This window comes from Oncorhynchus nerka, linkage group LG8 (assembly GCF_034236695.1).
Source record: "Oncorhynchus nerka isolate Pitt River linkage group LG8, Oner_Uvic_2.0, whole genome shotgun sequence".
Classification (NCBI taxonomy): domain Eukaryota; kingdom Metazoa; phylum Chordata; class Actinopteri; order Salmoniformes; family Salmonidae; genus Oncorhynchus; species Oncorhynchus nerka.
The window spans coordinates 23,293,648-23,321,457 of NC_088403.1; the positions used below are offsets into that span (position 1 = coordinate 23,293,648).

Sequence of the window (27,810 nt, forward strand, 5' to 3'; positions counted from 1 at the left end):
AGTGGCCATTGCTAAGATTCCATCAGCAATATCAACTTAGTTACAGATCAATATCACATCAGTGAGAGAAAAACAGCCTACATGAATATGGCTAGCATTTCCCAGACAGTTTACACAGGAAGACTACTGCTAGCCAGTTTACACAGGAAGACAACTGCTAGCCAGTTTACACAGGAAGACTACTGCTAGCCAGTTTACACAGGAAGACAACTGCTAGCCAGTTTACACAGGAAGACTACTGCTATCCAGTTTACACAGGAAGACTACTGCTAGCCAGTTTACACAGGAAGACAACTGCTAGCCAATTTACACAGGAAGACTACTGCTAGCCAGTTTACACAGGAAGTCTACTGCTAGCCAGTTTACACAGGAAGACTACTGCTAGCCGGTTTACACAGGAAGTCTACTGCTAGCCAGTTTACACAGGAAGACTACTGCTAGCCGGTTTACACAGGAAGACTACTGCTAGCCGGTTTACACAGGAAGACTACTACTAGCCAGTTTACACAGGAAGACTACTGCTAGCCAGTTTACACAGGATGACTACTGCTAGCCAGTTTACACAGGAAGACTACTTTTAGCCAGTTTACACAGGAAGATTACTGCTGGCCAGTTTACACAGGAAGACTACACTGCTAGCCAGTTTACACAGGATGACTACTGCTAGCCAGTTTACACAGGATGACTACTGCTAGCCAGTTTACACAGGAAGACTACACTGCTAGCCAGTTGACACAGGAAGACTACTGCTAGCCAGTTTACACAGGATGACTACTGCTAGCCAGTTTACACAGGATGACTACTGCTAGCCAGTTTACACAGGAAGACTACACTGCTAGCCAGTTTACACAGGAAGACTACACTGCTAGCCAGTTTACACAGGAAGACTACACTGCTAGTCAGTTTACACAGGAAGACTACTGCTAGCCAGTTTACACAGGAAGACTACTGCTAGCCAGTTTACACAGGATGACTTACTGATAGCCAGTTTACACAGGATGACTACTGCTAGCCAGTTTACACAGGATGACTACTGCTAGCCAGTTTACACAGGATGACTACACTGCTAGCCAGTTTACACAGGATGACTACTGCTAGCCAGTTTACACAGGATGACTACTGCTAGCCAGTTTACACAGGATGACTACTGCTAGCCAGTTTACACAGGATGACTACTGCTAGCCAGTTTACACAGGATGACTACTGTTGCCCAGAGCAAAGAGGGAAGACAAAGAAAAAAAACTAGACAAAAGGGCTTCAAAGTTTAATCAGATCCTGGGTCAGATGTATGGCTCATTTTTAAGTAGGATCTCATCGTGAAGCATTGTGGGGCTTTTGTTTCTTGTTTACATGGAATCTCTATCCTGTGTCCAAATTAACAGTCTGTTTCATTATGATAATCCATTCAGATGATTTATTCATTTGTCTGCTATTTTTAGCCTTAGAAGAAAACGAAGAGGCGAGCCGTTTTCCCCTCTTAAAGGGATATTTCGGTATTTCGATTGTATCTACTTCCCCAGAGTCAGATGAACTTGTGGATACCATTTGTATGTCTCTACGTGCAGTTTGAAGGAAGTTTCTAACTAGCGTTATCGCAATAGATAAGTAGTGTTAACGCAATGACTGGAAGTCTCTTGTAATTGCTAGCATGCTAGTAGATGCCATAGACGTCCAGTCATTGGGCTAATGCTAGTTAGCATTGGCTCGCGAAACTACCTCTAACTTCCTTCATACTGGATGCAGAGACATACAAATGCTATTTATGAGTTCATCTGACTCTGGGGAAGTAAATAAAGGGCTTCATTGCCAAAAGCCTGAAATGTCCCTTTAAAACAAAGCCTGTTTGAAATGTAAACCATCAGACTCCAAGCTGAAACCATTAAGCTCCCGGAGGCCTTTCATCTGGTCTTATTTGCATTTTAATCCAAGACTGGGTATTTAATGAATATTCTTTTTCAGGTGTCAAATAGAAGCAGGCCATGGTAGTGTGTGTGCACGTGCGTGCGTGTGTGTGTAGGTACGAGCGTGTGTGTCTGTGCTTTTGTGTGTGTGCGCCTGTGTTGCATTGACCCTGAATGTGTGTGTTGCGTTAGCCCTGAGTAATAAAACCTTTCTGTAGTGGTGGTTAATCAGCCCAATGAGGCTTCAGAGAGACAAGGACCTCTCGTTTCTTTCCAGCCCAGTTCATCACTAAACACCACTTGTTGTTTTGATGCTCCCCACTAATTGAGGCAGTTACATAACCCATCGCCTGCTTTGACCAGAGACCAGGACTGCAGGGCCAACTGATAAATGTCACCATAATTCATGGAAATTGACAATTTCTCTAGTGTGAAGCTTTATTATATTCATAGAGACATTGTGCTGTGTATTGTCTAGCCATAAATCTAAAGGGGGCCAACCCTCGTCGCTGTTGTCCCTAGTTTCCCAGAGCGTTTGTGATGGCTGTGACAATGTCAGCTCTAATGATCCCACTGCCTTGTCACTGTCCCCTGTCCCCAGTTTCTCTGTCCCTGTACTGAACAGAGCCTCAGTCAGCACAGCACAGAGTTATAGGGTTCCACAGAAAGCAGCATTTCCAACTCTAGGTTTATTAAAGTAGTTTGAATTGTTTGCACTGTATGTCAAGCACTCTGTTACTTTGTCTCAGCATCTTTTACAACAGTCTAGGCTTACTTGTCCAGGACCCATGTAACAGGTTTTTCTAAATTGATTTCAATGGATTTGTTGCTGAAGGTTCCTTCACTGAGTAGCTAACTCTCTTATATCCCATTTCCTCTAGTGGTAATGCTAGGATACAAATGTCCATTATTCTGTGACCTTTACTATGAGATAAATATAGCCTAGCCAACCTTACCTCACCTGTTCTGTTTCTATGCGAGTTGCATATTCTGCCTTCCAATTTAGTGTCAAAGATACTGAAGGAAGAAAACATGACATCTTACTGTGGCTGAATGATTTTCCAGGTCAGGTCATGACGCTTGTGTGTGTGTGTTGTTTACAAAGCCATCTGGGGTTCCATTTTGAGATACACATTGAATGGTCATCATATTCTGTCCTCTCCCCCAACAACAGTGGGAGTGGTGAAAAGACAACCACAAAGACTGTGGAGTCTATCAAGGACACTGACACAGTTACCATAGGAACATGCATCTTGTTTGACACCCCTGAAACGAAGCTGGCAAGCTATGATACTGTGTTTTTTGCTCATTTGTTTTGTCATATTGCTTAAGATAACTTTGTTTTTCAAAACACCAACACCGGTGGTTTTTCGATCAGTGTCCCAAGTATCTGATAAGGACAGAGTCGTTACTGATTGTCTGGTTATCTGGAAAAGGTGTAAGGCTGTCTGTATAAGGTTGAATATAGATGAGTGTCTGGCTTGATGACGAGGAAGTCATCATAAAGTAATTCTTCCCCAGAGTCAGGTGAACTCGTGGAAACCAGTTGTATGTCTCCTCATCCAGTAGGAAGGAAGTTAGCTGTAGTTTCGCGAGCCAATGCTAACTAGTGTTCGAGCAATGACTGGAAGTACACAGTCTAGAGGTATGCTTTACATAGCAGCCAGACCTCTATGATTAAAGAGTGTTTTAATGAGGGAAAGGGATGGTGTCCTCATGGACTGTGGGGAAGAGAGGCCAGGTATACCTGGACAGATACAGGTAGGGTCCAGAGAGAGAGGATCACTAGATCCTTATCACCAGCTGTCAGTCCAGCTGTCAGTCTGGGGCAGGGACGGCCGGACGGACAAACAATATTTGCATGGTAAACTCTCACTGTCGTAATTCCCCTCCCGTCCACAGAGGGCGCTGTTGGAGCAGAAGCAGCGGCGGAAGCGGCAGGAGCCTCTGATGGTGCAGCCCAACCCAGAGGCCCGGCCCAGGCGCTCCAGGCCTCGGCGCAGTGAGGAGCAGGCCCCGCTGGTGGAGTCGCGCCTCGGCATCATCAGCGATGTCATCATGGACGGTGAGCCTTGGTTCTTGGGGTTAGCTACTGTACTAGCTAGTTTTTCCGCGGTCAGATCACACGATCAGGATAAAGTAATGGGTCTGAGGAAGCAGGATCAGTGCTGAGTGATTGCACCCCAGTCCACAGTCAGAGATTAACAGTTGTTGGCTATGAAGAAGAATTCTTTAATGATCCATTTGCTTTTCAGTCCAGAGTGAGGGCAGTACGTCAGGTGAGGACAGTGAGAGGGAGTGGTGGGAGAAGGTGGGGCCAGGCCCCATGTTGCCCAGGAAAGCAGGGAGAGGGCCAGTCATGGAGCTTACTCTGGAGGAGCAGAGTGGCCTTCCAGATCGAGGTAGAGAAGACCAGTCAGGAAATACAAGACTAGAGAATAGGGTTATAAACATTGGTGCATCCCACTTCTGATACCAATCACCTGTAAATCAAATCAAATTTTATTTGTCACATACACATGGTTAGCAGATGTTAATGCGAGTGTAGCGAAATGCTTGTGCTTCTAGTTCCGACAATGCAGTAATAACCAACAAGTAATCTAACTAACAATTCCAAAACTACTGTCTTATACACACAAGTGTAGGGGGGATAAAGAATATGTACATAAAGATATATGAATGAGTGATGGTACAGAGCGGCATAGGCAAGATACAGTAGATGGTATCGAGTACAGTATATACATATGAGATGAGTATGTAAACAAAGTGGCATAGTTAAAGTGGCTAGTGATACATGTATTACATAAAGATGCAGTAGATGATATAGAGTACAGTATATACGTATACATATGAGATGAATAATGTAGGGTATGTAAACATTATATTAGGTAGCATTGTTTAAAGTGGCTAGTGATATATTTTACATCATTTCCCATAAATTCCCATTGTACATTGGCATGCAATGTATGTTAGTCTCTCACATACCGGGATACAATGTTATAAAATGTTCCTCCAAACAATCAGGAAACTAATATATTGAGGTGTGTGTGTGGTGCGTGTGTCTAATTACGCCTCCCTCAGTCTTGGGACGTGTGGAGAAGCGCCTGTTCACGGTAGTGGAGGAGACACCCAGGAAGCTGTTCTCTCTGATGCCCAGAGGGGCCTTCAGATGGGGAGGAGAGAGTCACATTCAGAGAGGCAGAGCAGCATTCAGACTCTCAGGCAAGAAAAGGGCCACCTGCTCAGTGCAGCATATCACTCCATGGCACAAGGCTAAGCTCTGACATGAACATAGAGGAGAGGTACTACAGAGAAACGCAGCTGCAAGCAGACGGCTAAGTAATAAGGAGTAGGTACAAATCAAATCACCTCAGGGAAGCACAGACAGGAATACAGAACAGCTCTTGGAGAAGTAAACAGCTGGATGCTCAAACACACAGACAAGCAAAGTCATTAACATAATTCAAGACATTAAAAAAACCTGTCTATGAATGCGCCCCACCCTGCAGGTATCGACGGCCCTGCTGCCTTCATGGGCTCTGAGGCCCCAGACCTGGGTACCAAGATACAGATTCTGTCGGTGAGCAAGTCCCAGCCCCTGTCCCTGTCCCAGCCGCTGCACCAGTCTCCCCTCGCCGAGGAGCCTGACCGGGACGGGGACACGGAGACTCTGCTGGAGCCCAAGACGGGCATCCACGAGCTGCTGCAGAAACGAGGTGAGAAGGGGGTTAGGGAGTCAGGACAGCCAGTTTGGACAGAAGATAGGAGTGTTAAAGTAGAGTGTTATAAAGAGTTCTGTCAGTAGGTAAGGCTGGGGGGTTTCTTGAACACCTTACCTGACCAGGAAATACTCTGGGGCCTAGTTATGGTCAGACCATGTGACCAGGAAATAGTCCTAGCCCTATGACCTACACAGCACAGACAATGTCTCATACGCAGTAGTGCTATAGACAGAAGACCTAGGAGAGTGTGTACACATGCGAGTCAGTCAGTTATATCATCATCTACCCTGATAAATCCTCTGGGTCGAATACTAAGCAGCTTCAGAGATCACATCCCGTCTGCTGCTCTGGCAGGCCTCACGGCTACACCGACAGGGCACTCGATATAAGTGTCTCTTTCACACCTCTGGGCTGGTAGAGGCACTTTGTAGTTTAGTGAGAGGACAGGCTGAACTGACAGAGAGAGAGAATGCAGGATGCGGTGAGAAGATAAAGAAAGCGAAGGAGGACAGATGAGAAATGGGAGCATATCTGGTCAACATCGTTGTTCAGGGACAGTCTCAAGAACTTTGGAGGTTGTGGTTTATTGTTGCTGCTGTCCTTTCAGTTGCTCTCATTAAAAGCCATTGCACAGTGCTAAAACCTTTTCCCTGCTCTGGGATACTACCTCCTCCCAGGGCTGTGGTGCTGCAGTGTGCAGTTAGAGAGCCGGCGGAGGGCGAGGTTGATGGTGACAGTGAGAAATTGATAATTTTGTAAGGGGCAAGAGTAGCATCCACCTACCACAGTACCTGTTTATGCCACCTTATCTTCCTTCCTTCTGGCAGGTCCACGAAGAGTGTTGAAGTCTCTTTCATTTCCTGAGACTAATTCAATATCATTCTGTAATGTTACTGTGCTAAATGACAAGCTAAATTAAGATAGCCAGGTCTATATCCGGGAGAGAGATGTATTACCTAGTTAAACCTGAGACCCAGATTAAGGGCAGTGTATTACTGCATTAGCCTCTGTTTTTAAGGATCTTCTCCTGAACAGCAACAAGAGGGCAGGTAACACTCCCCTCTCAATAATGCAAACGTTCATCATGAATGAATGTCTGGTCTGCTTAGTGCTACTGAGATCCAGCCTGTCCTCAGGTGCCTTAGATAGTGCCTGGCTGCCCAATCAGTTTTATTTCCCAGTGTAAACGAATTTAAATGGAAACAGCAAAGGATTAGTAATAGCCTACTGCCTCCATTTGGATTTGACTTGGGGACGCTATTCAATCAAAACTGGTCAGCGAGTTCCCAAGGTAAAGTTCTTCATGTGCTGCTAGACCGAGAAAGTGGTTGAAATGATCACGTTGTAAGTTTTGGTTTTACAACCTGAGCATCGAGCCCTTTCTTTTTAGAAAAGTTGTATTATCAGAACGTATTGGCATTTCCATCTGGCTGATTTAGTAAAAGAAGTGACTATACAAAACATTGTTGTTTTAATTGATGCCTTTGAGTCACTATTAGAATGTAGCTGACATTTGCGGTCTGTATTTCATGTTTGGCAGTACCCTGATATTTAGACATCTCTGGGGCTAGATGGAGTGAACACCACTGTGTACATATTGTTTCTAGCCACGTTGGCCAATACATATGTGTCTGTCTGCAGAGGCGTGGGACATCTCTCTCAGCCCCTCCCCCTCTCTGATTGACCCCGCCAACGGCAGGGTGGTCCAGTTGGTTGGTGCAGTGGAGGAGGGCCCAGAGGAGGGGCCGGAGGAGGGGCCAGAGCGCCCACTGTCTGCCAGGGAGAAACTACTCCAGTCAGGTAGTAGAGAGCAGCCTGCTGTTCCCATGGTGACAGGGCTGGAGTGAAGGTTGTTGGGTTTCTGTCTCTCTCCCTCCCTCCTATCCTCTCTCTGCAGCACTAACTCTATGGAGCAGAGGTGAAACTGAGGATACAGCAACAGTGAATTATATAGTTACTGGTAATAACCTAGTCATTGGATGTAAAGTGCTAGATATCATAATCTGGCTTCAAGACACACAGAGAAAAACAGGTTAATATTTATTGTATCATCAACAATGGAACACATTGAGAGCGGACATTTTTCCCCTGCTCACTTTGAATTCTGCTATCGCATCTAAAAAATGCTTTCTCATTAAAATATTCCACAGCACCAGCCAGAGTCACGGCTGGTAAATCCAATTAGCAGCATTACTGACACCTGTCCAGAGCAGCTCCCACAGAGGCCTGTCTGACCACACCGTGTTGTGTCTGTCTGGCTGGCATCTCTCAATAGGATTTCTGCTTTCCCTCGTTCCTAACTAACCCCTTTACAGTGGACTATCAGGGCCGGTTTCGTGGACACAGATTACTCCTGGACTGAAAAGCATGCTTAACGTGCATTTAGTACAAGGCTTAATCTGGGCCCAGGAAACCAGCTCTCAGTGATGGATAAAACACAATGAAGATGGAGAATCTATTGTCTTGTATTTCACAGTATTCTTTCCATTGTGGAAATGTATAGGGCTCTGAAGTGGACTAACAGTGGTGTCTGGGGATAATGAAGGCTGCTGGGATGGCTAGAGGTTCATAACAGGTCTCTTCTATCGTAACCTGGTTACTGGGTAGTCTCGTCTGTTCCATACAGAAAAGTTCTTCCTCAATGGGTCTCAACAGTTACTCAGCACTATTTCGCATCCGCTTTCCTTTCTATCCTCTGCCAGCTGTTTTAAGGTTAGGTTGTCTCCTCAAATTTTGGGGGGACTACTAAATGTTATAGAGAGCAGTTTTAGCTGCATATTGTAATATGTGGCCTTTTCCGATACAGGAAATATTGCATCAGTTCATATTTTCAACTGGGATAGTATGATGACTTAGTTGGAACAAATCAAAGGCTATGTTATCAAAAACAAAATCTGCATACATTTGAAGAAATGCATTGCCCATATCCATTACATGCAGGCTAATCACAATGGGTCCCAGGAGAAAAAAATCTCTCCTTGAGTCATGGCAATAAGAACCTATGGGATTACTGAGGAGATATGGAGGAGTTTTCAGCTTGGCTGGGCATCTGAGATGATCTCTCATGTCTGCATAGAACCCTGGGTCCTCCTGATCCCAACCAATGTAGTGTAAGCTGTAGGCCACATCTCCCATAGTGCATTCTTTCTCCCCTGACCAGGTCTGTCAGGCAGTATGAACTACGAAGAGGCCAGTGAGGATGAGGAACACGGTGATGAAGACCGGCCACGCTCGCTGTCCCCCAACCCAGAGTCAACACGGCCTGCGTCTGCCTCCAGCGCAAAGTCCAACACAGTGAGTCCAACCATATAGTTGTCTCTGTCCTGTCATATCATTAGGAGCACATACAGTGGGGCAAAAAAGTATTTTGTCAGCCACCAATTGTGCAAGTTCTCCCACTTAAAAATATGAGAGGCCTGTAATTTTCATCATAGGTACATTTCAACTATGACAGACAAATCACATTGTAGGATTTTTAATTAATTTATTTGCAAATTATGGTGGAAAATAAGTATTTGGTCAATAACAAAAGTTTATCTCAATACTTTGTTATATACCCTTTGTTGGCAATGACAGAGGTCAAACGTTTTCTGTAAGTCTTCACAAGGTTTTCACACACTGTTGCTGGTATTTTGGCCCATTCCTCCATGCAGATCTCCTCTAGAGCAGTGGTGTTTTGGGGCTGTTGCTGGGCAACACGGACTTTCAACTCCCTCCAAAGATTTTCTATGGGGTTGAGATCTGGAGACTGGCTAGGCCACTCCAGGACCTTGAAATGCTTCTTACGAAGCCACTCCTTCGTTGCCCAGGCGGTGTTTTTGGGATCATTGTCATCCTTTACACGGATCACTTGTCCTGGTCCCTTTGCAGAAAAACAGCCCCAAAGCATGATGTTTCCACCCCCATGCTTCACAGTAGGTATGGTGTTCTTTGGATGCAACTCAGCATTCTTTGTCCTCCAAACACGACGATTTGAGTTTTTACCAAAAAGTTATATTTTGGTTTCATCTGACCATATGACATTCTCCCAATCTTCTTCTGGATCATCCAAATGCTCTCTAGCAGACTTCAGACGGGCCTGGACATGTACTGGCTTAAGCAGGGGGACACGCCTGGCACTGCAGGATTTATTTATTTTCCACTATAATTTGCAAATAAATTCATAAAAAATCCTACAATGTGATTTTCTGGATTTATTTTCATAGTTGAAGTGTACCTATGATGAAATTTACAGGCCTCTCTCATCTTTTTAAATGGGAGAACTTGCACAATTGGTGGCTGACTAAATACTTTTTTGCCCCACTGTACATAGCTATGTGGCTATGGCTTGTGAGATTTCTAATGTATTCATTGCACATGGCAAATCAACTTGTCACTTGAAGACGTATAGAAATGCATGAAGACACTGAAACAACAAGATGGCAGATGAATGTTGTCCCCCCCTACTCCTGGACCGTATCTCCTTTATAACAGTGATTGGCCGGTATGTTTTGTGACGTATCATTGTGTGTTTTTTTCCCCCCCTTACAGGAGTGCGTGACACCGGGGTCGCCCACGGCGGAGAGCGCCCTGATCGAAGTGGACAACCTGGAGGAGTTTGTGGTGCGTCCCGCCCTCCGCGGCGTCACCGTCAAGTGCCGCATATCCCGGGACAAGAAGGGAATGGACCGCGGCCTGTACCCCACCTACTTTATGCACATGGAGAGAGAGGACGGCAGGAAGGTACATTTGACCTCACATCCTGTCATGGGGGATTAACATGGGGAAGACCTAGATAGATTTACAGTCAAGATAGATTTCTTTTTAATTGTATTTCACGGGCCTGTTTCATTGTCTTTTCCTCAATAGCTACATTTGAAATGGTATGAGAATATAAAGTAAGAGTAACACCTGTTTTGACTGCAGTGATTAACATTTACATTTACATTTAAGTCATTTAGCAGACGCTCTTATCCAGAGCGACTTACAAATTGGTGCATTCACCTTATGACATCCAGTGGAACAGCCACTTTAAAATTAAAATGATGGTTTGTGAGTTTCCCTCCCCCCCTGAGTTTACTCTCTTTGTTTCACCCAGCTGTTTCTTCTGGCTGGGAGGAAGAGGAAAAAGAGCAAGACGTCCAACTACCTGATCTCAGTGGACGCCACGGACCTGTCACGCGAGGGAGAGAGCTTCATGGGGAAACTGAGGTAGGACCATATCTCACTCGTCTCACTCTGTCACAACTCTGCTAAATATAATTCTAAATCCTTGCTGATGAACAATTTACATATTGTTTTGAGCCCTCGGCTGCATCTGATAACTCTATTGGGTGGGATTGTGAGTGCTGGAGGGTCATTGTAGACTCTAATGTGATTGGTCTGGTCATCCTGCAGGTCTAACCTGATGGGGACCAAGTTCACGGTGTATGACCAAGGCACCAACCCCTGTAAGAACCCTGGAGCTTTGCTGGAGGAGAGCAACACACGACAGGAACTCGCAGCCATCTGCTATGTGAGTACACACACACACACACACACACACACACACACACACACACACACACACACACACACACACACTAATATTATTGAACCTGTAAGGTTGTGTGACATTCTGATCCCCTGTGTTCTCTCTGCAGGAGACCAACGTTCTGGGGTTCAAAGGTCCCCGCAAGATGACCGTCATCATCCCAGGCATGAACATGAACTTTGAGAGGGTTCCTGTCCGTCCAAACTGTGTATGTATCAGCCCCATGGGACTGTACAACTCCAATCACTTCTCCTAACATTTGTAGTCACTGTACCTGTTATGCACAGTAAGGGAGAGGGGCGTGTCAGAGGGCATGATTGAGGGGCTAGGCCCCTTTTTTCTAAATTTCCGCCTGAATGACATGCCCAAAGTAAACTGCCTGTTGCTCAGGCCCTGAAGCCAGGATATGCATATAATTGGTACCATTGAAAATAAAACACTTTGAAGTTTGTAGAAATGTTAAAATAATGTAGGAGAATATAACACAATAGATAGGGTAGGAGAAAATCGAAAGATAAACCAAACCTAATTTTAGTTTTTTGGAGAGATCATCCTCTTAGAATGACAAGTATAAGTTCATACTAAAAATTATCTTCCTGGATGCAATTCCTATGGCTTCCACAGGGTGTCAGCAGTCTGTGTTCAAGGTTTAAGGCTTGTAATTTCAAAAACAAATAAGAAATATCAGTTTTAGTACAGGGGCACAGTCTTGGAAATTTGTGCGTGCCATGAAGACAGGACACACCTTCTAAAATCAGTTTCCTATTGAACATACTTCTTTCCGTAAGAAATATTGTAGTTTGATTACATTTTACATTTTAGGGTGTCCAAGGAGTGACTAGAAACATATTTTGATAGGGGTAGATTTTCGGATTCCTTTCTCTGCATGTTGAACGAGTGGATTACTCAAATCGATGGCGCCAACTAAACAGACTTTTTTGGGATATAAAGAAGGATTTTTATCTATTAAAAAAACGACACCATGTTATAGCTGGGACCCTTTGGATGACAAATCAGAGGAACATTTTTCATAAAGTAAGTGAATATTTAATAGCTATTTGTGAATTTATGAAACCTGCGCCGGTGGAAAAATGTTTTGATGTGGGGCGCCGTCCTCAAACAATCGCATGGCATGTTTTCACTGTAATAGCTACTGTAAATCAGACAGTGCAGTTAGATTAACAAGAATTTAAGCTTTCAACTGATAAGACACTTATATGTACTTAAATGTTTAATGTCCATATGTTTCTGATTATTTATTTGACTTGCGCGCCCTCCAGATTCACCGGAAATTGTCCCGCTAGCGGGACGCCTAGCCCTAAAAGGTTTTTAAGACTCTTACACCTTGAAAGAGTCATTCTTACACCTCGAAATAGGAAATCATTGAGCACAATCTGAATAATGGAGTGAGTATTGAAGTCAACATCATGTAATGGAAACTGAGGCTAACCCACTAAGGGCTGTGAGATGTGGTCACTGGGGAGTGATGTCAGATCAGATGGTTTGGATGTCTGGGTCGTATTTATTAGGGCACGCAATGGAAAACTAAATTGAGCGTTCTTATTGGATAAGTCAAGGTTGTCACTCCCTGTTTCAGTCCTGTTTCTTCTGTTTAGTGCCTAATGAATACAACCCTGTTTGTGTGTTTCCAGGAGCAGGACAGCCTTCTAAGTAAGTGGCAGAACCATTCACTGGAGAACCTGATCGAGCTGCACAACAAGGCCCCCGTGTGGAATGACGACACCCAGTCCTACGTGCTCAATTTCCACGGCCGCGTTACACAGGCCTCCGTCAAGAACTTTCAGATCGTCCACGACAACAATCGTGAGTCGATCCGTCAGTGCTTCTCTTGACTCTTTCTCTCTTGCTCTTTTTCACTTTCTCTATTTCCCACTCTCTCACTCCCTCTCCTTGAGTAAAATGGAATAATGATTTCACATTATTGAGTCGTCTCTTCTCTCTTCCCTCAGCGGACTACATCGTAATGCAGTTTGGCAGAGTGGCCGAGGACGTATTCACCTTAGACTACAACTACCCCATGTGTGCCCTGCAAGCCTTCGCCATTGGCCTGTCCAGTTTCGACAGCAAACTGGCCTGCGAGTGACCAACCCCATCACGACTCCTAACTCGCCATTCCCTCCATGGCCTTTTCACCCCTCCCCCCCCCTCCAGGACAACGCCAACTCCACAACACCGCCCCTCCCCCTCACAGGATTCAGCGCCTTCCTTGTACAGCTCACCAGCAGTCTGCCACTATGAAAATAATCATGAATTATGACCTCTCACCCGTACGTGGTACATCCAATCATGGCACACGAATCACGCTGACTTGGAGAGCGGATGAAGAGAGTGGGTGTGTGAAGGAGAGGACTAAAGCAAGTAGATTTGGGTGGAGGATATAGGATTTTCCTTATCGGCAGAAAAATGAAATTACCGTCCACAAAGGGAAACTGGTCACAAATCATCAAGGCGCCTTTGTTTTCATTTGTATTTATCTGTAGTTCTGTTTCATTGAGTTTGTATTGCTTTTTGTTGCTTTAGCTGTTGTATATAGGTGATTTAATGTGTATTGAAATTGGTTAAAAGGGAAAAATGACACCAAGCATCATAGACCAAACTGTCGTGGGCACTCCCTGTTAGGGACAGGACTTCTAACACAGACTAGACCAGGTCACAGGAGATGGTGTCTTTGATTTATATCAGATTTGAATGTTTTATAGGCCTCAAAACATGTCTGATGAACTTATGAGTTTGTTCGTTTTTAGCAGATGTTTTTAAAGTTGCCTTTAATGTTGATTCCAAGTGTCATTTTACTCCCATTTTACATTATGTTGCCTTCTACAATCACTGTTGTGCGATTCTTTTGACGAACTCTGGAAACTTTATGGTCTATATCCTAAAATTCACCTCACTGTCTTCAAATGGTCATGTTGCTTTGGTTTCCAGCCATTTTGCAGCATCAAGATGTTCAATAATTCTAACGTTAATAAAAAAGGGTTGACATAGTTTTTCTTCCTCTTAAAGATGAATTTCTCGTAATCACATTTATTTACCTGCATATCAGTAAGTCTTGAAGTCATGCATGTCCATCCAATGTGTCCTCATCTGTTTCCTTGTTTTAAAAACACATGTTAGTAAAAGTATCTCATTAGCATTCTGAGGAGTTTGGAAGGGAACATTTCTTACTGCAATTCCTTTGTACATGTCATTTTGTGATGTCTTAGCCCCATGTCAAGTTAAAACCTCACGGGAAAGTCAATAGAGTTGCCCAGCAAGCACCATTAAAGGATTTCATTATAGTTTTATGTAAGATATATCTAAATGTCATTTCAATGTGTGGAATACATAAGTTGGAATCCAAACAATAGAGCCTGGAATCCAAACAATAGAGGAATATTCCGTTTGGATTCCAAGTGACAACGGTCGCCCTGTACTCAGTCTACATTATATGCCAAACTTATCTACCCATGTAAAATGACACCAGATTGAATAATAACGCTACATTTTATATGTACTGTAGCTGGAAGTGTTACTCTGTTCAGCAGACTACACTTGTACTGTACCATGAGGTCATTGAGAACCCACTGGGCAAGAACTGGTTGAATCCACAATGTTTCTACGTCATTTCAACCCCAACATTTGAGGTGATGACTTTGAATCAACATGGAACACTGATTGGATTTGCAAAAATGATTTTTTTTAAACTCAACTTTTAAATCCAATGACTGGGTGAAATGTTTTGTTGATTTCACGTTGAATTCACGACTCAACCAAATGTAAATCAAAACTAGATGTTGAACTGACGTCTGTGCCCCGTGGGAAATTACTTTTGGGGCGGCATTTAAGGTGCAAAATAGTTCAAATATGTGCAAAAAATATATTTAAAGGTGACCATAAAAAGTAATTTACGTAGAGTTTTTAGTACACTGAAAAATGCATAAATAGTGGCCTTTTTTACAACGCTCGTTGCTGAAGAAAAGTTTAAATTTACATCACAATGATCACAATGATTACTTTTACAGTATCTTTTTGCACAGGTTTGAACTATTTTGCACCATTGAAAAAGTCACCCTTGATTAAAGTTTCAGCTGGATGGATGTGCTATAGAAATGCTTCTGTCCAGTAGTGTGATTCTTGTTCTTGGAGGATTAGGAACATTCCTGGGGTAGCCTGCAGGATGCATTTGATTCCTGTCCACTGATTATGTGTGACAGTGTCGGGAAACAAAGTTCATTCACAAGATGTACTGTTAGAAAGAGGGAAAGGGTTTGTTTGTACAAAATATATAAAAGAGAAATATACAGTTTTACTACAAGATATTTAAGGGGAATTGCATTCCATTCATAACTTAACTTTCTGACAATTTTTGGGGAATTGAATTTCAGAAATATGACTGTAAATAGAATAAATGATATTGTAAAGTGAACAAGACTCCCCTTGTAAGTTTAAGTAATGAATGTATTCAGTAAAAAACATTTATTTGCCCCCTTTCTAATTCTCTACTTTTGCATATGTTTCATACTAAATGTTATCAGATCTTCAACCAAAACCTAATATTAGATAAAGGGAACCTGAGTGAACAAATAACACAATTACATACTTATATAATTTATTTCATAAACAAAGTTATGCAACATCCAATGCCCCTGTGGGAAAAAGTGTCCCCCTAAGCTCAATTACTGGTTGTGCCAGTTAGCTGCAATGACTCCAACCAAACGCTTCCTGTAGTTGTTGATCAGTCTCTCACGTCACTGTGGAGGAATTTTGGCCTTCTTGCATGCAGAACTGCTTTAACTCTGACACTTGAGATTAGGTCAGGACTTTGACTAGGCCATTCCAAAACTTCAATTGTGATGCCTTTTAGCAATGTATTTTTTAAATTATTTTTTTAATCTAATATTGGGTTTTGGTTGAAGATCTGATAACATTCAGTATCAAAAATAGAAAGGCCGCAAAAACCTTTTCACAGCACGACTGTATAAACGTTCATTCATAGGCTAGGTTGTAGCAACCTCATGATGGGTATAGGGAAAATGGTAGCATCATGTAGTAGCCTAAACCTATCGGTGTTACATTCAACTGGGTGAATGGAATATGAATGACAGTCATCCAATATTCTGTAATAGAAATAATGCCATGCTTGTTTAAAAAAAAACATGTCCTCCCTAATCATAAACGGAACCGACTGCCCCTGATGTATTCAGTAAACCCATTTATTTTCAATAACATGTTGAAAGCAACATCTAGAACTTTACATTTATTTTTTCTATATGACCAAGTGTTACAATTGCTTTGATTAATAAAACATTTAGAAAATATATCAAACTTGTTTTCTTGTTACATTTATAATTCCATTTTAAAATGGGACTTTGTAGAAACTTACTGTAAAAACGGTAATTATAAAACTTCATAAAACCCATTTTTTCTTAAAACATTCCAAGTCTTTGGAAGGCTTTGAACATTATCCTTTGGACTGGATACACAAACATTTTGTTTGGTACAGTTTTGACTGATCTATTCTCAATGCTGTCTTTCACCTTAATGCAAGGTGCTGCATTACGGTCTGGTGTGGAATGAACATCCAGTGAACAACAACAGTTACCGTCACAGGCAGCAACACTAGCTCTCCCAGGGCAAACCTACTCATTAACGTCCACCACTAGCAGTTCTTTGTATTTGATCAGGTAGTAGGGGTAGCACTGGCACCGGTCAAAAACTACAAAGATGGTGGGGTTGACCAGCTGGTCCATACAGGTGTCGTATAGGTTGTAGTCCTCCTTCGTGGATCTGACGGGTGGCGGCCAGCGGTATTTGCACTTGCCCATGCTCACCTATCCCACCAGCACCAGGAACATGTTACGCACCCCAGCGTCAGGTGACACCGCAGCGAATGTGTTGGAGTAAGGAGGCATCGCGGGCGAAGTAGGAGCCGTAGCTGTACACGAACCCATTGACTCCCGAAACGCGCGGGTCAAAGTTGTTGTGGCAGATGTCCTCAATGAAATCCCCGACGGTCCCGTGGAACATGTGCCTCTCCAGAACCCCATCTTCCTTGGTGTCATCGCGCTTCCGCATGTGCTACAACACAAACATTAACCTGCAGTTCAATCAATCATTTTACTGGTGACACTACAGCCTCTTTCAAACACATTTCAACATAATGAACACATGGTTAGTCGTGGTTAGTAATTTTACAGGTCAGGAGTATCTTTCTAGCCCCTCCCACACAGGTGCATCCCCTGTAGGGTCTAAATGCCAACATGTGGCTTGAGATGGCACTATCAACCTTTTGGTGCTGTAGGACATAACTACTGGTTTTAAAAAGAGTGGAGAATTTCTCCTGGCCCCAATTATGAGTAACACTACATGACTAAAAGTATGTGGACACCCCTTCAAATTAGTGGACTCTGCTTTTTCTGCCCTGCTAGAGCTGCCCCGGTCAACTGTAACTGCTGTTTTTGTGAAGTGGAAACTTCTAGGTGCAGCAACGGCTCTGGGAAGTGGTGGGCCACACAAGATCACAGAACGGGACCACCGGGTGCTGAAGCACATACAAATGGTCTGTCCTCGGTTGCAACACTTACTACCAAGTTCCAAACTGCCTCTGGAAGCAACGTCAACAGGCTTCCTTCACAACCCCCACTTGGGTTGTGCCGTGGCGGAGATCTGTGGGCTATACTCGGCCTTGTCTCAGGATGGTAAGTTGGTGGTTGACGATATCCCTCTAGTGGTGTGGGGGCTGTGCTTTGGCAAAGTGGGTGGGGTTATGTCCTGCCTGTTTGGCCCTGTCCGGGGGTATCGTCAGATGGGGCCACAGTGTCTCCCGACCCCTCCTGTCTCAGCCTCCAGTATTAATGCTGCAGTAGTTTATGTGTCGGGGGGCTAGGGTCAGTCTGTTATATCTGGAGTATTTCTCCTGTTTTATCTGGTGTCCTGTGTGAATTTAAGTATGCTCTCTCTAATTCTCTCTTTCTCTCTTTCTTTCTTTCTTTCTCTCGGAAGACCTGAGCCCTAGGACCATGCCACAGGACTACCTGGCCTGATGACTCCTTGTTGTCCCCAGTCCACCTGGCCGTGCTGCTGCTCCAGTTTCAACTGTTCTGCCTGAGTCTATGGAACCCTGACCTGTTCACCGGACATGCTACCTGTCCCAGACCTGCTGTTTTCAAATCTCTAGAGACAGCAGGAGCGGTAGAGATACTCTGAATGATTGGCTATGACAAGCCAACTGACATTTACTCCTGAGGTGCTGACCTGTTGCACGCTTGACAACCTCTATGATTATTATTATTTGACCCTGCTGGTCATCTATGAACATTTGAACATCTTGGCCATGTTATTTTATAATCTCCACCGGGCACAGCCAGAAGAGGACTGGCCACCCCTCATAGCCTGGTCATAGCCTGGTTCCTCTCTAGGTTTCTTCCTAGGTTCTGGCCTTTCTAGGGAGATTTTCCTAGACACCGTGCTTCTACACCTGCATTGCTTGCTGTTTGTGGTTTTAGGCTGGGTTTCTGTACAGCACTTTGTGACATCAGCTGATGTAAGAAGAGCTTGATAAATACATTTGATTAATTGATTGATTGATACAGAATAAAAATATTCCAAAACATGCATCCTATTTGCAACAAGGCACTAAAGTAAAATACCAAAGAATGTTGCAAATAAATTAACTTTATGTCCTGAATACAAAGGGTTATGTTTCAGGCAAATGGTTGGGTATGCTTGTCATCAGCAAGGACTAGGGAGTTTTTGGGGATAAAAATAAACAGAATAGAGCTAAGCACAGGCAAAATCCTAGAGGAAAACCTGGTTCAGTCTGCTTTCCAACAGACACTGGGAGATAAATTCACTATTCAGCAGGACAATAACCTAAAACACAAGGCCAAATATGCACTGGAGTTGCTTACCAAGGCAACATTGAATGTTCCTGAGTGGCATAGTTACAATTTTGACTTAAATCGACTTGGAAATCTATGGTAAGACTTGAAAATGGCTGTCTAGCAATGATCAACAACCAACTTGACAGAGCTTGAAGAATGTTTTAAACATTAATGTGCAAATATTGTACAATCCAGGTGGGCAAAGCTCTTAAAGACTTGTCCAGAAAGACTCACAGCTGTAATTTGCTGCCAAAGATGATTCTAACATGTATTGACTCGTATGTGAATACTTACAGTTGAAGTCAGAAGTTTACGTACACTTAGGTTGGAGTCATTCAAACTTCTTTTTCAACCACTCCACAAATTTCTTGTTAACAAACTATAGTTTTGGCAAGTCGGTTAGGACATCTACTTTGTGCATGACACAAGTCATTTTTCTAACAATTGTTTACAGACAGATTACTTCACTTATAACTCACTGTATCACAATTCCAGTGGGTCAGAAGTTTACATACACTAAATTGACTGTGCCTTTTAAACAGCTTGGAAAATTCCAGAAAATTATGTCATGGCTTTAGAAGCTTCTGAAAGACTTACTGACATAATTTGAGGTGTACCTGTGGACGTATTTCAAGGCCTACCTTCAAACTATGTACATATTCTTTATCCCTTTACACTTATGTGTATAAGGTAGTAGTTTTGGAATTGTTAGCTAGATTACTCGTTGGTTATTACTGCATTGTCGGAACTAGAAGCACAAGCATTTCGCTACACTCGCATTAACATCTGCTAACCATGTGACAAATGAAATTTGATTTGATTTGATTGGATTTGAACTCAGTGCCTCTTTGCTTGACATCATTGGAAAATCAAAAGAAATCAGACAAATTGTAAACCTCCACAAGTCTAGTTCATCCTTGGGAGCAATTTCCAAACGGTACCACGTTCATCTTTACAAACAATAGTATGCAAGTATAAACACCATGGGACCACGCAGTCATCATACCACTCAGGAAGGAGACTCGTTCTGTCTCCTAGAGATGAACGTACTTTGGTGCAAAAAGAGCAAATCAATCGCAGAACAGGACCTTGTGAAGATGCTGGAGGAAACAGGTACAAAAGTACCTATATCCACAGTAAAACGAGTCCTAAATTGACATAACCTGAAAGGCCGCTCAGCAAGGAAGATGCCACTGCTCCAAAACCACCATAGAAAAAGCAAGACTATGGTTTGTAACTGCACATGGGGACAAAGATTGTATTTTTTGGAGAAATGTCCTCTGGTCTGATGAAACAAAAATAGAGCTTTTTGGCCATAATGGCCATCGTTATGTTTGGAGGAAAAAGGGGGATGCTTGCAAGCCAAAGAACACCATCCCAACCACGAAGCACGGGGTGGCAGCATCATGTTGTGGGGGTGCTTTGCTGCAGGAGGGACTGGTGCATTTCACAAAATAGATGGCATCACGAGGGAGGAAAATTATGTGGATATATTGAAGCAACATCTCAAGGCATCAGTCAGGAAGTTAAAGCTTGGTCAAAAATGGGTCTTCCAAATGGACAATGACACCAAGCATACTTCCAAAGTTGTGGCAAAATGGCTTAAGGACAACAAAGTCAAGGTATTGGAGTGACCATCACAAAGCCCTGACCTCAATCCCATAGAAAATGTGTTGGCAGAACTGAAAAAGCATGTGCGAGCAAGGAGGCCTACAAACCTGACTCAGTTACACCAGCTCTGTCAGGAGGAATGGGCCAAAATTCACCCAACTTATTGTGGGAAGTTGTGGAAGGCTACCTGAAACGTTTGACCCAAGTTAAACAATTTAAAGGTAATGCTACCAAATACTAATTGAGTGTATGTAAACTTCTGACCCACTGGGAATGTGATGAAAGAAATAAAGCTGAAATAAATCCTTCTCTCAACTATTATTCTGACATTTCACACTTAAAATAAAGTGGTGATCCTAACTGACCTAAGACAGGGAATTTTTACTAGGATTAAATGTCAGGAACTGTGAAAAACTGAGTTTAAATGTATTTGGTTTAAGGCGTATATAAACTTCCGACTTCAACTGTACATAAATGAGATATTTCTGTATTTTATTTTCAATAGATGTGCAAAAATGTCTCAAAACATGTTTGCACTTTGTGATTATGGGGTATTGTGTGTAGATGGGTGAGACAAAATATCAATTGAATCAATTTTGAAATCAGGCTGTAACACAACAAAATGTGGAATACGTCAAAGAATACTTTCTGAAGGCAGTGTATCTGCACCAACATTTCAATATTTTTCCTTCATAGTTCTCCATCTTCTTTTTAAATAGGGAGACATTTTTTTTCTTCTCACTTTTCTTTTCATGACTGATCCAAACTTATTCTCTCATGGCTTTCTCTTGACCCTCTACAACACACATCGTGAGCAATATGTTTGTTATCACAGTATCGGAACGCAATGCCAATATCGTATTGGCACCTAAGTATCATATCGTGAGGTACCTGCTAATTCCCAGCTCTAATCAGTACTGACACAAACATAGAAAAAAAACATTAAGAATTATGGTGTGGTAGCAAGTAGTGCTATGTTAAAAAAGACAGGCATCAAATCCTTGATGTCATCTCTGGCACTTCCCCGTGTGTGTGTGTGTGTGTGTGTGTGTGTGTGTGTGTGTGTGTGTGTGTGTGTGTGTGTGTGTGTGTGTGTGTGTGTGTGTGTGTGTGTGTGTGTGTGTGTGTGTGTGTGTGTGTGTGTGTGTGTGTGTGTGTAGGTAAGTCTCAGTTCCTGTATTTTTCTTCTTCTTCATATACTCTGTAAATGCACAATATTTTATACATTGATAAACTATTGTGTTATGAGGAACAACAAGCATGGAAATCTCAGATTTTGAGGACTGATGGACAGTGTTTTATGATTAACATCTACTACCTGTACTACTCACCCTTCCTTGACTCCAATCTCCTCCCGGTTGACATTGCAGTAGGCCCTCTATAGATTAACCTGGGTGCGCGGGGTGAAGTCTACCCACTGGTGACTGTTGACGGACCACAGCTGCCAGTGGAAGGGGTATGGCGTGTGGTGCTGCTTGCAGTTGCTCCCCGTCCTGCAGAAGTAAGTGAGAAAGTGGTCGCAGATCTGGATGTCGCCGGAGGTGTCGCCGGAGGTGTTTGTGTGGAAGGTCAGACTGACTGCCGTCTTGGATGGACCAGGGGGCTGATTAGTGCTAATGGCTTGGGTTTGGGCTGGGGTGGTCGGCTGGTGGACAGGCTGTGGCTGGGTGATGATGACAGGCAGGGGGAGGATGAGAGAGGTGGTTTTGACTGGGCCTGGTGTCATGTTCTGGGGCTTGTGAGGTGAGATGGCAACTGCTCCAGGTTGAGGAAAGAGGGTGCTTTGAGGAAAGTTGAGGAGCACACTGGCTGTGATTTTGGTTGGGGTCATTTGCTGTGGTAGAGGTTGGATGATCATTTTGGGTCTGGCTGAGGATGGGTCTGATGACATCTGAATGATCCTGGTGGTGTTGCTGCTTTTGCCAGGAGAGCAGATAAGAGTATTGCTGGCACTAGTAGTCTGCCCTGACTTGGAGGGGAGAGGAGTGAAGCGGACATTGATACTGTATGGTGTCACAGTCCAGACAACGTCCACTTGTTGGGAGTGCATGGCGTCCCACACTGGCAGACTGGTGTTGGTGTCAGAAGGGACCTCCATGAGCAGTAGAGGAGTGAGGAAGCTGACCTTGGGAGACTTTGGACAGGCCTCTGTGATCACGGTTGTAGGTCCCCTCTTCTTCCCTTTGATTGATGAAAGGTCAGTCATCTTCAATATCTTTTGAGGGTAAATAGTTTGTTGGCATAGCATGGTACCCGAAGGACTAAATAAATGTCCCAATCCTATCCTGAGTCAATGACAAAACAAAGCCTAATAATTTGAAAAGCAACACTCATCACATAACCAAAATCCAATTTGCTGAGATCTAAAAACTTTTATAGAGATATCCTATAGACATTTAATGAAAAAGGTACCAATTAATACAAATGCTTGAGACTGTCATGTTTCTCCTGTCCTCGAATTTGCACCGACTTACTAGCTAAATGACTTGCATCGCATGACGCATAAACAGAACATGAACTTTCTTAATAATCTGTTAACGTGCAGTGTTTCAGGCTTAATGAATCTGTCCACGTTTTGCTTTACTCAAAAAAAGTATTGATTGGTGAGTAACTAAATAAGGCATTTATATTTAAGCCTAAAACAGATCTGGAAGTAGTCTTCAGACAATATTCTTACAGGATCATTTGTAGATTTCAGGGGATACCATTTGACAGTGTTATTACAGGAATGGTTTAGCCCAACTATTTGAAATTGATGACAACTGCACACAAACCCATCTTTGTATTTTCTAATAAAAGAAAGATCACCACAGCAAGTCTGATATAGTCCATTTTTATTCCACACAGAAAACTAATAACTGATTCCATGCACAATAAAATAATTGTCAACACTTGCCCATTAGAAAATCAAATGTCAGTGTTTATTTAAAGGTAACGAGCGGCAGATATTTAAATATTATTTATCCATTCGATTTTTTCTTATGACAGAAACTCATCAAGAAAATACACTTTTTAGAGACAGAAAATTCCATAACACATTCTCAGGTGTGATCTACAGCTTTCACTGAGACCTCTAATGGCTCAATCCTCAGCGGACACTGCTTACAGCCAACCCAGAAATAGGGGAAAACCCTCTCAGAAAAGGTGTGTTTGAAAGTGTAGATCTGCGTGTTGTCAGCTGGGTCAGAGAAGCACACTCTCCCCTTCTCCCAGTCCAGCTGCACTCTGATCCTCTGAGGGCTCTTCTTCAGATTGAGTCGTGTCAGGGGTGAGGTCCCTGCAAAGTACATCTTGTGGTAAAAGTACACGGACAGGTATCCATTCTTCAGCACGGAGGAGACCTTGTCTTTCCTCTGGATGGACTCTTTGGCTACACCGAGGACCCAGGCGCTGTTCTCTCCAACCTCCACGTCCCAGACATGCTTTCCTGAGCTGAAGCCCTCAGAGCCCAGTACGCCTGTGTCAGGGTCAAACCTCTCGGGGTTGTCTGGAAGCTTCCGTTTGTCATCGCTGTCCCTCACACTGGTGAGGTCTTCAGACAGTAGGAGCCAGGGGGCAGCCGTGTTGGGGTCCAGAGTCACTGGCGCTGAGGAGAAAGTACAGCCAGTTACCATGATGTAGTGGTCCTCACCACTAATTGCTGTGTAAAAACACATTAAGAAGCACTTTAAGTGCTTAAAAAAGTTAACATTTAAGTCTATCATGTAATGAAATAGACTAGTCTTGACACCAAGTGATGTTCAACACTCTGCAGTTAGTACTCACTGTATTTAACAATCCCTTGCATCTTCTCCCACACTTTGTATTGAAGTGAGCCCAGGTACTTGGCCACATCGATGAGTGCTCCCGGGACCATAACTGGGTCCTGCAGTGTGCTAGACTGAACACTATACAGACAGAAAAACTAGGAGTTAGTACTCATCATGTAATGGTCTGTAGACAGTGAAACCACCAGGGGTTGTAATATACTCACCTTCTCACCGTCTGCTTGCATTTCTGGAGAAAAAAAGTATCCTCCAAAGCCATCTCCTCCTCCATGGCTCTGATTGTGTCAGAGAGGGAGGCCAGGGTTCTGTCCATCTCCCTCATACTCTGCCTCAACATCTCACTCTTACTCTCCTCCTCCTCTTTCAGAGCTGCAAGCCTAGCAGCCTCTTCAGCTTGGAGGAAATGGTAGAGCGTCTCAAACTCCTCATGAATCCTCTTTGCCACAAACCGGGCCTGGACCTGAAATGAGACTTTTGTTAGGATAGTGTGTTAACATACGAGAGATTTCGATTTAATACTATGGCCAACCACCAACATTACCTGAATGTGTATCACTGTATTGTCATAGTTTTGCTTCATTTTGTCAAAAGCCTCCTTCTTCTCTTGCAAACAAGTAAGCACAGACTTAATCTCCTCCTTCAAAGAACATTAAAAAGACAATTGGACTAAGAATAAACAAAACATATCAGTTCTACAAAGGCAAATAGTTGCAGAAGGCATAAAACAGATTAGCTCAAACTCTTAGCATTTTCCCCTTTACCTTCATGGTCACCTCTGAACTCATAAAATGCTGTCTAGAGAACTCAAATTATATTTATAGGGCTGCCTATTAAAACACTAGATTACCTTCATGTCACCTATAGCTTCTCCCACCGGGCAGCACTCATGGTTTTTATGCTTCCTGGAGGTGTGACAGACCACACAGATGGGCTCCTTGTCCTGCAGACAGAACAGTTTCAGCCTCTCCCCGTGCAGGGAGCACAGCTCACCCAGTTCACACAGCTCCCCTGTAGGTCCAAGTGCTCCACTCTCCTGGATGTAGGAGTCACACAGGTTCTTCAGGGTGAGGCTGGCCACCGGCTCGTCCACAAACTCCCTCCTACAGAGAGGGCAGTCCCGGGCCGACCCCTTCCCAGACCAGTACTGCTCTAAGCAGGCTGCACAGAAACTGTGGCTGCACTTGAGGACCACAGGATCCCTGAAAATATCGCAGCACACAGGGCAACAGAGGTCCTCCTCTGGGAGAGAGAATCTGGCAGCCATGCCTTCTTCACACAAAAATGACTGTTCCTCTGGAAGGGAATGTAGGGCAAAGGGACACACAGAGCTCTAGGTATTAGACAAAGCCAGAGCCAGCCCTTGTTTGTGTTATAGTTAGCTAATGGCCTCTGTAAGGTACAGTATATACTTTAACTTTACCCAACTAATTATTTGGGCTCAAAAACATACTGTCTGAACTTCAAAATAGCCATACTTACTGCCTCGGTCCTAGGCCAAGTCGATGTTTAGTTTGGGAGTGCTTTAATAGAACAAGTTACAATAACACTCACCTGCTATCCAAGACACGTTTACAGGGGACAGCGACCAAACACACGTAACTAGCTTCTTGTTTGATCTGCGACGCTAAGACCAGTTTCGATTTCCTTCTTCCTGTTATGGTGTGACACACATCATTATGGGGGTGGAGCCAGACAGACCATTCTTTAATACTTTACCACCAGTTCCACTTCGTGTTCACATTGGTTTCATTATTTGGTGGTACTAGACTGTTACTCCATTGTTTGTGTTTGTCATTGTTGACTTTCTAAAAAAAACGATTTATTCATATTAAAAGTCATGTTTCACTAATGAGTTGTCATGCCACGAGCACTACAAATACATCATATAAATCAACGACTATTTGAATGTTAATGTCTTAGCTGTGGGATGTATTTTCTCCATTGATATTTACATTTTAGTTGTATGCTCACTCGTTGTCTATAGGCCCATTTTACAGTGTGGCATTGAGCAACAGTGGTCTCTACTGTATACCGGTAGTTGGAGATACCCGTTTAGTGGTGAATATTTGCAATGGTACCAAATTGAAACTTTATTTTATAATGTGTAAATTAATTAAATGAGCTAAACCCACTTAAATAATTAGGAAGGTCCATTCAGTAAATAAAAAAGCACAACATGAAATGCAATATAAACTTTTAATATTTATTTAGATAATTGACTGTACTTTACATATTTTACATAATGTAACAACTGCTTTAAACACTTGTACAAGCATTATGAGATAGACAGTTGTTACCATACCACATTCCATTGACATCAATTAGATTACACTACTTATACCCATAGTATGCTTTGTGTTGAGGCAAGTTTTACAGCTATTTACATGGAGCTGGATTCAACTAAAGTTCACACAATGGGGTCCCTCTAGTTGATACATGTTAGTAGATATTTGTCCCCACATATTATAAACCTGGCAACCTGTCTCCACTCATGTTTATATTCTGCCCAAAGTTGGGGCTAACTGACAAAAGGTGCAGTGGGACAAACTGATTGGTACTGTAAAAGTATGGGAACACTTTTTCAGTGAATGTATCATTGAAGGTGTACAGAATAGTGCTCTTAGTGAGATCACAGAATGTCAGCTCCCCTTGGGCACAGTCCAGATGTTCTCTGATCACTCGTGGGCTCTCATCCAGCTTGATCTGGATGCGTGGTTCTACACATACTCTGTGTTTCCCACTAATATACCTGATGCTCTACAATCCGCTCTGAGGAATTTCAGAGATCCCACATGCTTGGCTATGTCAATGAATGCTCCTGACACTACCTCAGCATCTGCAGTGTCTGTTGCTGTGGATTCGGCTCTATAGGAATAATTAACATCAGTGCTGTTGTAAATGGAGCGTAACATGTATTTAGTAGGGATGAAATGGGACTTAATTTACAACATACCTATTAAGTATGACCTTGTAATTCTACAAAAACAAGGACATATGTCACTATGTTATATCAGATGATACTGAGATAATTGGAAAAACTCACAGAGAAATAAATCATTTACAGTTGTGAAATTATTCACCAGCAATTTCCGACCTGGTTGAGAATTTCAAGGTGTTATACGACATTTGACTGCAGCCTAGCAGTGTGACGCTTGCGTCTTTTGGACAATCAGTTTTTGCAGTGAGTTCATGAGCTCATGTTGGGAATTTACATCTTTGTCATTTAAAAAGTCTTTACCGTTACCTGAAGGAATGTGATAGTGTCAACATCCATGTCCTTGATCATCTGAATAGTCTCTATTAGGGTTGAAATCTGCTTGGTCAAAGGCTCAGCTCTTTCTCGCATCACTTGACATCTCTGTTGCACTTCCTTTCTCAGGGCAGCTGTCCTGGCTGTCTCTTCATCTTCCAGGA

At 43.1% G+C, this 27,810-nt stretch overlaps 2 protein-coding genes and 2 pseudogenes across 6 annotated transcripts in view; 1 reads left to right on the plus strand and 3 right to left on the minus strand.

Annotated features, from left to right (window-relative positions):
- LOC115132981 (tubby-related protein 3-like) overlaps positions 1 to 14,164 on the plus strand; it is a 32,254-nt gene extending 18,090 nt beyond the window's left edge. For 3 of the 4 annotated variants that reach the window (XM_029665756.2, XM_029665755.2, XM_029665758.2), the window contains 10 exons: positions 3,804 to 3,966; positions 5,411 to 5,617; positions 7,265 to 7,423; positions 8,784 to 8,917; positions 10,154 to 10,345; positions 10,701 to 10,813; positions 11,000 to 11,117; positions 11,245 to 11,343; positions 12,788 to 12,959; positions 13,106 to 14,164. In XM_029665756.2, coding sequence (XP_029521616.1) covers positions 3,804 to 3,966; positions 5,411 to 5,617; positions 7,265 to 7,423; positions 8,784 to 8,917; positions 10,154 to 10,345; positions 10,701 to 10,813; positions 11,000 to 11,117; positions 11,245 to 11,343; positions 12,788 to 12,959; positions 13,106 to 13,239 — 1,491 coding nt within the window. In that variant the 3' untranslated portion in view covers positions 13,240 to 14,164. The remainder of the gene's footprint in view (positions 1 to 3,803; positions 3,967 to 5,410; positions 5,618 to 7,264; positions 7,424 to 8,783; positions 8,918 to 10,153; positions 10,346 to 10,700; positions 10,814 to 10,999; positions 11,118 to 11,244; positions 11,344 to 12,787; positions 12,960 to 13,105) is intronic. The other variant, XM_029665757.2, reaches the window with a different exon arrangement.
- A 2,194-nt stretch (positions 14,165 to 16,358) lies between these two features.
- LOC135572693 (protein mono-ADP-ribosyltransferase TIPARP-like) lies at positions 16,359 to 22,835 on the minus strand (annotated as a pseudogene).
- A 611-nt stretch (positions 22,836 to 23,446) lies between these two features.
- On the minus strand, positions 23,447 to 26,055 carry LOC115133694 (E3 ubiquitin-protein ligase TRIM35-like). 2 transcript variants are annotated; one of them, XM_029667182.2, is made up of 6 exons: positions 25,948 to 26,055; positions 25,244 to 25,689; positions 24,938 to 25,033; positions 24,603 to 24,856; positions 24,395 to 24,516; positions 23,447 to 24,215 (listed from the first exon to the last, which is right to left on the minus strand). In XM_029667182.2, the coding sequence occupies exons 2-6, from the start codon at positions 25,658 to 25,660 to the stop codon at positions 23,671 to 23,673; spliced, it is 1,434 nt and encodes a 477-aa protein (XP_029523042.1). In that variant the 5' UTR covers positions 25,661 to 25,689; positions 25,948 to 26,055; the 3' UTR covers positions 23,447 to 23,670. The 2 variants fall into 2 exon arrangements, with proteins under 2 accessions (XP_029523042.1, XP_064877611.1); XM_065021539.1 differs by lacking the exon at positions 24,938 to 25,033.
- Positions 26,056 to 26,585: 530 nt separating this feature from the next.
- LOC115133696 (nuclear factor 7, brain-like) overlaps positions 26,586 to 27,810 on the minus strand; it is a 3,493-nt pseudogene continuing 2,268 nt past the window's right edge.